Source organism: Harpegnathos saltator, unplaced genomic scaffold, assembly GCF_003227715.2.
Source record: "Harpegnathos saltator strain DR-91 unplaced genomic scaffold, Hsal_v8.6 scaffold192, whole genome shotgun sequence".
Lineage (NCBI taxonomy): Eukaryota > Metazoa > Arthropoda > Insecta > Hymenoptera > Formicidae > Harpegnathos > Harpegnathos saltator.
This window is the reverse complement of record NW_020229975.1, coordinates 313,787-326,651: the sequence shown is the minus strand read 5'-3', so window position 1 is coordinate 326,651 and position 12,865 is coordinate 313,787. Positions and strand designations below refer to the sequence as shown.

General features: G+C 42.7%; 1 protein-coding gene across 1 annotated transcript in view; it reads right to left on the bottom strand.

The window, feature by feature from the left end:
- Nucleotides 1–12,434, bottom strand: part of LOC112588342 (uncharacterized) — a 28,911-nt gene extending 16,477 nt beyond the window's left edge. The window contains exon 1 of the mRNA XM_025297909.1: nucleotides 11,713–12,434. Coding sequence (XP_025153694.1) covers nucleotides 11,713–11,812 — 100 coding nt within the window. The 5' untranslated portion in view covers nucleotides 11,813–12,434. The remainder of the gene's footprint in view (nucleotides 1–11,712) is intronic.
- Between the last annotated feature and the right edge of the window lie 431 nt (nucleotides 12,435–12,865).

The window sequence follows — 12,865 nt, the reverse complement described above, 5'->3', positions numbered from 1 at the left end:
TATCTCTGTGTGTTGTAATCCTAAACAACCATCCATACACGCACTTCGTGTAGTGCCCATGGTGCCAATGGTGTAGCTATATCTGCATCATAATATAGCATGCCCGAGTGAAAAGAAAGTGTATTAAATACATATTAAATATGTACCTCGCCCCGTACAGCGAGGATCTGTTTTCGACCAGTCGCTTAATATCCGGAAGGTAAACACGAAAAGGCGTCCGAAGAAATCCCTCTGCCTATTACCGAGCAGTCGTTCGACGAACGTCTTTAAAGACGTGCGGTTCTAGCACGTGTTCCACCGCGATCGAACGATGTCACATTGAAGATTGGCCACAAGGGAGCGACAATTTTGACCTCGGCAAATCCTTTTCTGAAGGTGTAAAAGCGATCCAATCAACGCCATTGCTCTCCACAATCTTTCGTGACATTCTCCCGACGACTACGGTCTTCTCCATCAACCCAATAGAATTCGCACAATTTGTATTTCCATTGGGAGCTGTGCAGGGCGCGCGCGCGTTGCGTTTGAATTTTACACTTTTATAAGATGAACCAAGAGTGTGAAAAGGTGGAAAATATTCGTATCCTATTATTCAGAAGTAGTCATACGTCAAAATAGCACATAATACATTTTGAATATAATAAATTAAAAAATAATTTTTAAATAAAAAGTAATAATTAAAAAATAATTTTTTTTGAAAATTGCTGCAATACACTTGTAAGTTTTATTGCGACAATAGTGAGGAGAGAATACGAAAGAAATGAGTAAAAACTGGAAAGATGACTTTAGCGTCGAGAAATAGAAAGAGAGTAAATGAAAAAGGGGAGCAAGGACAATATTTTGAGCAGCATCAGAAAGAAAGAAAACGGATGGGATAAATCTGGGTGCTTGAGAACATCGCTCGCCAGCTGGTTCCCGTCACTCACGCGGTCTCTTTGATCTCTCTTGCGTGTCTACCGTGCACTTAAGCGCGTTTTCTCAACTTAATTTCGAGGCGTACGAAGCGCATTTAAGTAGCTCGAAGTAGCCGTAGCTTATTTCTGTCGCGCAAAAATGTCACTGATAAGACCTGTGCATTTTGACTTGACTTGTGACATCAGCAAAATCTGACAATATTTAAAAGATATCCATATTCCGCGTTTTTTTTTAAATGCGTATTTTTAAAAATCTAAAAATAACAGAAAAAAGTACAGAGGTACGATACGCGTCTTGCAATTCTTGCCACAACGTGTATTGCGAGACAGATAACAAAGGCGAGACTCGGCTAATGGATACGTTACAAAATCAAAGGCGTCCAATGCCGACACTCTCGCGTGTCCTCTAATTAAGCCTCTTCCCCGGCCCTTAAATATGGAATGTCTACTGGCAGCTACGGAGAACGCTATGCAATGTCGCTGACGTCCGAGAAGACACAAAACACGCCGGACGCAGGCGCGCCATTTATCATTCCTACAATTAATTAAGGTCGAATTTGCGACAACCACTCAATGCATCCTAGGCCTGTGGAACCGGTTCTTGACTTTTGGCGTTAGTTCAAAGATGCTCTATAAAATGCAAACGCATTAATTCTTATTAGCTGACTAAAGTGGATCTCAAACGTCGTATTTCACGAGCTGCGTTGTGTGATCGATATGCACGATTTAAAGATCATAAAGAGCGCCGCGCAGTCAGTACGAAACGATTATTGCTCACGCTTGCTGGTGATAAAGCTGTTTTGCAACCTGCTTGAAAAATATTTGCGAATGACATCAGCTTTATCCACGAGTATTCGAGATAATCAGACAATAAATTAAAATGACAAGTTTAAATTACATTAGTTTCTCCCTTAGATCGTAATCGCAGATAATTAATCTACTTGATGACAAATTGCGAACAAGATTCCGCCGTATACCTCGATTCAGCGGAACGCACGGGAATATTTAGAATATTAAACATTGAGAATATGCCTTGGTCAACAAAACATCCATTAACATCCATTGCAAAACAATCCGTTAACATTTCTGCTACAGAAACTTTACAACACAAATTCGTAACGCGGGAGTGGCGTTACGCTCTCTAACGTCACAATGGTTCATAAATAAGTTTCAGCACTGCCGAAACCTCCATTCATTTGAAAGTCACAATACCGTGGTGACATGAGACACCATCGAATTTACGGTTCGTTTAATAACTCAACCAAAACGCAGCTCCAGTCGATGGCAGACCAATGAAAAACACCGCACGCCTATATATGTTTGCACCGTTTATTTGAGAGCTTTATGCAGCTACGCGTCTGTGCGACACTACTCAATAGAATTACACCCAACTATTGTTTCACACACATTTGTATAACGAAGGAAAAATACACAACATAACAGAACGTTCCCAAACAGAGTACGAAGTGTAATCGAACGTAACGCGTGTACGCGTACAACTCCCGTCCAACAATGAAGCACCAGGCCTTCTTGATTCGAAAACAAAATAACGGTTGCAGTAGATCGGCTAGTAACGCGGGAGGGACGTTGAAGCGTCAACGGAAATTCATGACGTTGTGTCGGATCGAAGCGCTGTGCCGCGCGATGGCTAAGCATCGTAAGTCCACGTCTCGTTCCCTTCGCCTTCGCATCGCCACGCCGTGGCACGTCGTAACGAGGTACGAAGGAAGGCAGTCAAGCAGAGTGAGGCCAGGCACCAGGCGTCACGCCCGCCAGTCATCGAGCTCGTCAGTCGCCCACGAACGCTTATAAAGATTCTCGCGAGCAGAATGTAGATACGAGCTGTCAGCTCGACATGAAGCATGCCGCCGACAGCGCACGGACAGGCGGGACAAGCGGTGGGACAGGCGAATCTATCTCCTCTTTCTCTCTCTCTCTCTCTCTCTCTGTCGCTCCTCCTCCTCCTTCCTCTCACCTCCCCCTCCCTCTCTCTGTGTGTCTGTCAGATATACTTCTTTCCTTCTTGCGCTTCTTGCTCCCCATCACAGCCGTCACCTAAGTCTATCCTCCTTACACTCTTTCCTTTCTATTCGTTCTAACTCCGTTAAGTCGCGCGTTTCCGTCCTTTTGTCATCCCGCTTGTACCTTTCGTCTTGTGATTCTCTGTCTTCTTCTGCTCATTCACTTAGAGATTTCTTAAGACGCTTAACTTTCATTCCCTTTTTTCTTTTCCCCTTTGTTTTAACCATATTAAACCTGATTTGTCCATTTCTATGTGGCTCTTGTTGTGCGCTCTCAGGTCGTTTTCTTTCTCGATAAATCCTCGCTTCATTTAGCGCACGTTCGTCCATTGTTATTGCAGTCTGTTTGTATTCCTTTTCTTCTATTTTGTCTTTCACCACACTTTGTGGTTTTTTGTTTTCTGTTATCCTGGCGTAAAGAGATAATTAAGTGAGAGAATGTATTGTTCTTGCAAGTGCAACAATTTCTAGGAAAATAATGCATTAATGCTTCTCAAGTAAATACTTCATTGACAACAAAAACGATAATATTAAAAATGGAATGTATGTGCGCACGTCGCATATTGATATATTGGAATATATATGAAGAAGAAAAAACAGGTTGCACTTTCAGTTTGTCTAGCGAATACGAGATAAGCCAGACACATTTCCATAAACGCAACGTCGTCTTCGCATTTTTCTACTTACGGCGATGCCACGTTTACGTCGTGACTTCTACTCCAGGTGTTGAGCGGCGCAATGCCAGTGCGAAAATGGAGTTATTTTATACCGAGCTTATGAGGATCATTTCGGAAGAGCTCTGCTGAATAGCAACTGTCTCTCTATGCACCGTTTATCTTACGACTAGCACGCATCATCTTCTTCTTCGTTTCCAACATATTTAAACTTTGAGATTGCCATGACATATACAATACAATAGATAGCAATCAGTACCTCAGCTCATACGCTTTCTAACGCGAGGTCGAGTATCGACACGTTTACCGAAGGAGAAAATACTTTGCAAGATATTGGATACACACATCTGTGCAATTATATTTTCTTAGCATCAACAATAATGAGTCATGTGAGTGCTAGTAAAGAAAAAACAACTATTTCAGGCCGCTAGGATTTAGATGTACATGTTGCTGATTTGAAATGTTACATCGCTGATTGCTGTCGAAAATTTATTCGTTCTGTGTGTTTGAATTACGAGTAGAAAGCTCGATAAGACCGTACTAAACTGGCTTGGTATATTTATGATATTCGTTACGATTTTATCGACTTGGATACCATTAATTATTACTAGCTGCAAACAATTATGATCCGTATATGTCTTCCTGAAACTTTCTACAAAACATGAGAGAGAGAGAGAGAGAGAGAGAGAGAGAGAGAGAGAGAGAGAGAGAGAGAGAGAGAAAGAGAGAGAGAGAGAGAGATCGCCTACCCATCATGTCAGCACCTTCGCACCAACTTAGTTATAACATATCTATTTGTAAATGATTCACATTTTCTTATTAATTTTACATTTGTTTTACAATTGTACAACACACGTTGTATAAGAATAATATGTGGTAATATCGTTTTACAAACAAATAATATCGTTTTACCAACATTTAAAAATTTTTTTTAGGTATTCTACATTTTTTAAATTTAAATTAAATACATGCGACATGTAGTAACACGCAGGTATAACTTTGTACTTGATCGAATCAAAAGTAATCTAAAAAAAAAACAGTGATTTTTAATTGATCGTAATAAATGAAGAAATAATTTGAATTAGTCATTTGCGTAGTAACGGGATCAATGAAATTAAAGAGACCATCGAGTATCGCTACAGGGTAACGGATTGGAATGGGCAATTCCCGTATCACACAGAGTCGCTTTCATATTATTTCGTATTACTCCTATGTCATTCCGTGCCATCTCATTTCGTGTTGCGCGTAAATCATTTCGGATCGCTGCGATATCACTTTCCGATATCATTAGTGTGCCACTTCGTACCACTCTTATGTCACTTTCTATAATTTTCGCGTCACTTCGCGTACTCATCTATACTATTTTGTTGGCATCGATCGTTAAATATGCTTACAGAGTAGTTATTTTGTTACTAAATTAACTTCATTTCGACGGTATATCTAAACGATAGTGTATCAATACGATACATCCTTTGGGTACGTATCGTATTAGCTTAGCACGTCATCGTTTCAATGTGCACGGCCGAGATCATGTATATAACTTCTAGTGTTATACGTTCAGCATAACAACAAATCATTCGGGAAAAGGTTTTGTTGATTCAAATCAACCGAGAAAAAAAAATCAGTTAATGTCAACCGCAGACCGCGTGCATCCTCTTTACATCAAAATACAACAGCTAACAACGAGGGGAAATTTGATGCCTGACTAACCGCGCGGGCAATCGATCATTCTCATGTCGATCAAACCAGTCTGCAAACGATCGACGAATGGTTTCACGGTGAATTTGTGTATTGTAACCAGTCGATTATTGCAGGAAAATTACTAGCGTGAAAATTGGTCCGAGGACAGCGGAGAATTAATCGCTATGTTAATTAGTTACAATAATCTCGCAGCGGTGTCCCAGTGGTGTGCGGCTGAATACCGAGATATATTCCCAGTTTTATTACCATTACTACTTACCATTATCATCACCTGCCCTATTCCTCATGAGCCGGAGCGCGTGTTGCATACGCCACAATAATAATCTTGATTGTCTCTCTGGGCACCGACTCACGCCAGTCCGCGTCACTATGTCCAATTATAGGCGCACGAGGGTGCTGCTGATGACGGTAACGACGACGACGATGGTGCTGGCATCACCAGCCTCGTCTTTACCTTTGAATATTTTGACCAGCGCAATTTTCTTTTTTTCAACGCGCGCGCAGTTCTGCAACTGTTGTTCCTTTTGCTTGTAAATGAAACCGCAGACTGTGCAAATCACGTAATGTAATATGGATAATCGTTCCGCTTCGCGCACAGAATAAATGTTTCGCGAATGGTGAGAGTTGTTGCTACCATATCCTGTCTCACTATTAACGGCTATCATATCTTTGACTTTGACAAGGATTTATGTTCTCGTAACGATTGTCGGGGAAAATTTAATTTCACATAGGTCGATAAAATTATTTGTGTTCAACACAACGAGCAGATATCGGAAAGTTGTTAAACATATTAATTATGATAACCTGTTATTTATAATCGATATTTGCGAGTTTATATATATATATATATATATATATATATATGTAGCATTAACAAAACTAATTTTCCGCTATGAAATCAGCACGATTATATGACTCATAAACTTCCGAGATTTTATTTTCCGAATGTTAATTATCAAACGCACGCACAATCAAACTTGACTAATTCGAGATGAAGTCCAATGAATTTCTCTTGAGGTAGACTCGTCAGATAATAGCAGTTATTATTGATGAAATTACGCACTTTAGATAAGAACGGCAGACAGCATTATTAAATGAACAAACTGTCCTTTCTATCCAGCGTGTGTCCGTGAAACATAGTCATTACGTCAAAGAGCCGTCGCGCTGCGTTCTCGTTGTACATTGCAATACTGACGACTGGCATATAGAAGCGGCGAAAGGGGCGGCAGATGTGGGGGGGACGGGAGAAGGTAGGCACAGAGCGAATAAATAAAGCTATCTCGACTTGCGTTTATCATTCGCTATCCGAGCGGTCCTCGTAAATCTGCCCACCATCCAGCCAGCCGGCCGACCTTCCTACCAGTCCGCCTGTCTGCCCCCAGTCGATAAGAGTCGGCTACGGGCAATATGTTGCATCTCACCCTCGGATTGCGCTTCATAGCACGAGCGCAATTATGCTACACAAAGAGAGAGTGAGAGAGGTTTTAATCTCCACGCTGGCCACGCTCGCTCGTTCACCTTTCCCTTCGCCGATACTGCTTACCTTATCTTAGGGTCGCCAGCTTCACTACTCGATAAATATGTAGTCAACGGAAGTTACAGACGTCAACAGTCGACAGCCTGCACAGTTAGTTCGCGCTGTATATGCTGTGTATGATTTATTCGTTAATTCCGCTGGTACTCAATTGCGTATTGTATGTTACATCGGTTTTTCCTTTTTTTACCGGTGATAATAAGTTGATGATGATTGTTTATAAAGAGGTACAGGTAATGTGTTACGTTTAATATAAATATTTTACAGTTAGTCGCAACTGCAACCACGAGGCATCGATAGCACGTGACGCAAGTGAATCCCCGATTTTTAATCCGTTGAGAGTTGAAACGGCCGCGATACATTGATTTTCCAGCAACAGCACTATCAGCGCTGTCGGCTGATTCCGGAACGCGTCCAAAAACATTGCACATAAACACATCGAGCATAAGCATCCTGCACCTGCGACACATAAAGCTGACTCTATCGAGTCGACGCGCGGGCGAGTATAAACGCATAAAAAGCCGGTCGAAAACAAGCAAGCGGAAAAGCAGAGCGTAGACGAAATCGTGCATTTCGTCGTCAAAGACACGTGACTCACTCGACAAACCATCGATGTGTCGTTCTCGTGTATACGTAGTTACGGTGTCATGGCTCGTCGTCGGGGACAAATCGTGGCCGCGCGAGACCGCCAAGGGAGGATGTAAAACGTAAAGTGAGAAAGAGACGAGGGCAAACCGTCGCGCCACGACAAACCTTTCAGCGTTTATTTTTGTTCGCTCCCAGTCGATGTGTGACTCCTACAGACTCCTCTCCTCCACCCCACACACCGCCGCCTGGCCCTCCGCCGCAGCTTTTCAACTCCGGTCGGAGTCCCACCAACGATGCGCGGATATATACGATCCAGTAAATTCTTTTTACAGCACGGTTAAATCAGCGTGAGATGAAAGGCAGGCCAGAACACGACTAGGATGATCGCCAGGCTTTAATGCGAATGCCGCATTAGACGACGCGACTCCGCGTGTAGCAGTACAGCCTTCTCTACCCTCTTGTAGGCAGTAGGCAGGGCGAGCGCGCGCGGGACGCGCGGCACCTTGCCGCGTGGATGAAAGAAAGAGAGAAGTCCCTTTGATCCGCTTAGGGCCAGGCTGCGCCGTCAAAGTAATCCGACAGTAGATTACTTTCAATATATGTATACGTGCCGACGCAGTCGAGCGAAGTAGTACGGCCAGGCGAGGTGAGCCGAGACCAGACCAGACCAGACGAGGGGGACGAGGCGAGACGAGACGAGGTGAAGCGAACGGCACCCGAACCCGCGTTCAAAACGTGTGAGCGCGTATGCGCGACCAACGACCGTATCTACCGTCGATTTATGCGGTCGGCATCGCGATATCTCGCTCAAAGCGAGTCGTCGACCATCCGGTTCCCGGTCGACGTACGAAAATAGCAACCGGTATGCAGAAAACATCGCGTGCCCGCGCAACCTGCAGCCTACCACGCGTAGCTCCGCGCTCCGAATTCTCGTAATTCGCGTGAAACTGCGGAGAGATTTACATTCAGGCCGGAGAGTAACGTCCGTATTACGGATGACGCTCGGCGAATGCGTAATGAGACTAACGAGCGTCTAGATGCGTAACGAACGTTCCTCACACGCGCTGCATGCGCGTTATGGACGTCGGCCGAAACACACACAATACCTCATGTTCAAATGCCCATTATACAGGGTTTTACCGATCAACCTCGTACTCGGGTGTTACTAGATGTTAAACTTCTTATATCGGTCCCATATTGCCAGCCAGTGCTGATTCAGCTATTGGATTGCGGTCCGGTCATAATCATTGAGCTGCCAATTTTTTATCGACGCTCACATTTAGAACCCCAACATCTTCATTCATCGAATAACGGCGGAGTTTTCGTTGGAGAACTGTTAAAAGCAAGGATTGTGTTGTCTAAACATTATTGTCATCGAATCTTCGAGAAGTCTCCGAGTTCTTCGATACGTCTCTGGATACGTTCTAGCATAATTTGAATTGGATGGATTAATAGGTAGCGTAACAATTCGTTAGACACAAAATTACTCAGAGAGAAGACACACAGGCATCAGTCCAAGTTCGATCACATACGGCCAATGCGCATTCTCGGCGGCAACGTAACAAGCCGTAGATTAATTATGGTGTTGAGGTGAAAGACCGAAAGTACGTTCCCGAAGGCGACATCGGTTCCGTCGGGGGGACTTTCACATCTCGAGCTGTAACTGGCAACCCGTCAATTAGTGCCACCGTAGCTGCCCTTAAGGCTCTCGCTGGGCCCCGCTTTTCACTATTATCGTGAAGAATTACAGCGCGTATACTTGTCAGACGATAAGTCTCGTTTCTGCTAAGCTTAATCGTCTCTATTGCCCCCCTCTCCCGCTCCCCACGATTAACGGTCGATTTTGCTTGACAGCCATTATGGAGATATAAGAGGAAACGGAAGATGTGAAATGTAGGACAAACTTTTTACAAATCTCCTAGAGACGACATGTGTGTGTATCCTTCAGGCCTCGTAAGGATATATATTACGTATATATATATATAGGTATTATTGAAATATTTTTCACAAGGATCATCGTACATGTTCTTATATTGATCAATCACGTAAAATCCCCAAAATATATTCCTACCTGACTCAATGATTGTCCTGATTGTACTTGTGTACTCATAGAACTACATCAGTCTCGAATATCCTGTAAATAAATAATACCTCGCAGAGCTACATGAACAGAAGAACGTGTTTTATGTATTAGACGCAAGCTGCGCATGTGTCTATTAAATTCCGTTTCTACAAGAGCAATTTACCTGTTGCATGGCCGATCAATTATCGATTAGACCTGACGAACGGATCATTAAAGAGATATGAGAAAGAACCATAGACGCAAAGTATGGAATAATCTAGAGGCGGAAAAAGAAATATCAAAAATCTGTCTAACATGCTAGCGAGAATGCTGCCGTTAGAAATCCAGAAATAATACACGCCCCATAAAAGAGATTGCGTAATCCGAAGTCACCAACAGTCCGAGATTATCTGTTAGATACGACAGAAGCGCCACGCGTTGATGCCCGTCGAACGTTTTAAGAGTATTTTATATACGCAACACATAAAATACACCTGTCAAGTCGTAAGTTTCATTCGTGTTAAAGCTACTTGCCCGTTGCTGGCTCGATTAACGGTCGATTAGGCCTGTCGGCCAGCCGTTAATGCGATACGAGAAGGAATCGAAGATATGAAATGCGAGATACTTTATGATTCGAGATAACGTTATGAATGGTAACGAGCTCAACCCGCCTTCCAACATGTATATGTGTTTATCACTTTGCGCCCTCATCTCGCTTTAATCGAAGGGAAACTAATGAAGCCAATATTGCGCTGTAATAAATTTGTCCAACCGCTCGTATCTATCGGGTACGCGGTAACGCGGGATATAATCCGCCACGAAACCCATGTGTATCCGTAAAAAATGTTCCTCTTGTGAAGTTTCGCGTATTACGTGACTCTTCTATAACGTGCTTGGACAAAAACTTGAGAGATTTTACATCTTGTCTCGTAGATTCGCGCATTCTACAATCTCATGCGTTTGTCCGGAGGATCATCCAAATTTTTAGATATAAAATCAATAATTAACGATGGGAAATAATTAAGAGTATTTTCACTCGTGTGAAATAATTTTGGTAAATGTATTTCCGTTATATAAAATTATCCGCGCTTTCATGCGCAACCATCGTAATTATTAATTTCGGTTCCAATGTTTGGTATTAAAATACGTAGAGGTAATTTTGAACCACTCTGTACATATTCACGGAAGCATGCAATATGTAAATCGATAAAAGTCGTTCGAAATAATTGTTTCACCCAGGTTGGCTGATAAAGTGCTTGAAATCAATAAATGAACGATTATAGATGTAAATTATTGTCATTTAATAATTTTCAGTCAGAAGCCATGTGAATTGATCTAAGACCTAAATATGGGGCGTAGTGAAAATCGAGTTTCAATATTGAAGATTACTGAAGGAGAACGTAAGAATATTGCTAACACTGCATGGTGAATTGTTGTTTACAGCATACGTTGGGACTATATGTTACATGTAAAAAAAAATAATGGAACTGAATTAATGTCTGGATGTCTTGCGCCACACACTTTTTGGCCCTTTTCTTGACCTCAGACATTTAATACGATGGTATTCAAGTTTATTTAATTAAACATACATGAAACATAATAGCTAGGTAAATACTTGATCTAGAAAATACTTTCACACTGCTATTTTACCTCGTGTTGGAATTAATTTCCTGATTATGTGATATACAACTACATGAAACACGCTATGCATATGAAAGAGCGGCTTAAGCGAAGTACAATAGTTGAGGCACTTTCCAGCCGTGATAATGCTTTCGGCTGAGTTATTCCGTAATTTTCGCGAAATTGTCCCGGAAAATGATTTGTAGAGTTATTAAGATTTAGTGAGATTAGAGAGCCACCCACGTTAGGGAATACCGCCGTTATGAAGGTGAACTAAATACGATAGCGAGTTTAAAGAGGATTACTATGTATGTACAAGGTTTACTAACATTATTTCAAACGCTTAGTAGTAATGACGGCAGATATTGAAAATACTAAACACTAAATATAAACATGAATCGTCTGACATCCATTTCCGGCCCAGCTTAATAGAGAAAGATATAATCACATATCCGTCACATATAATCATGTTATATGTGACCAATCTACTAAATAGGGTGTATTGATAGCTGTGTAGCGCATCTTCAGGTAAACTTAGAATAATCTCAAATATAATATCGGTCTATGAATAACGATTTTAAAAGAACTCCAAACGTCTTACCGTGAACATAGCTGTATGACCGCTTAAACGTCGAAGAAAATTGCGTAGTCGAAATAAATTCGTCGGGTGCTACGTTGTCGCAACACGGTACTGCCTTCATCCGACACCAAGCCGTTCCACGCAACGCCGCCGCTGTATCTTGTTCTTTGTTTAACTCCTTTCTCACCTCCTCACGCCGAGCGGAACGAACGTATTAGGTTATGGACCTCGCTTTTCCAGGCGCGCAAGTTATAAATGGCCGTTGCACGCCGAGCTGAAACGTATATACGCCGGGAGAGTGCACCTCGTATCCTCCATCTCGCGGCGCGTTAACGCGCGAGCAGGAGGAGGACGGAGCGAGACTGGAAGCGAGGCTAGTCGACGTAGTCGATGGAGGCGCGCGGGCCAGCGGACTCGGATTTATGAGACCGTCATATTTCGCAAGTTGCGAGCCGGTAATTCCTGGCCGTGCCGGCGATTTATGGCCGCGGTGTGTCCCGCCTGCGCCATTAATCCTTCCCTTTCGCCCCGAATCGAACTTCCACCTATCCTCTACGCTCCCCTTACCCTTTCCTGCCGTCGCTTCTCCGCTACCTAACCTCGTCGTCGTACATGCTATTTCGTGTACATATGAGCCAGCGACAATGGGAACTAATCAGTTCTTTTCGTCGCCTCGGGCGCACCTAGGCCGGCCAGCTTTATTCTTTTTATCTCTTTACTTTTCGAGCACACAGCGGTGGGATTAAAGGCTCTGATCACAAGCACCTTGTGTTAAATTATATCTCGATGAAACTTGATCTCTGTCTCTCTCTCTCTCTCTCTCTCTCTCTCTTTCTCTCTCTCTCTTTCTCTCTCTCTTTTTCTCTCTCTCTCTCTCTCTCTCTCTCTGTATAATGATGTGAAAAATAAAAATGATATATAAAAAAGATAGAACAGAAGTTACATATATAATCTGGAAGGGTTGTTCCACGTAATTGTGCTGCTAATCTTCGTTTGAGCGCGTTACAAGCAGAAAGAGAAGCGAGCATCGTACTCAAGATGACTCGATCGTTCGTTACACTTGCTCTTTTGGCGGTCTAGAAGTATGAGCGAATAGTAGAGGAAATCCAGCAGTGAATTATCAAAGACTCCTATCATCACGTGGATTATTAAGGCAACGTATCGCCGTAGGCGA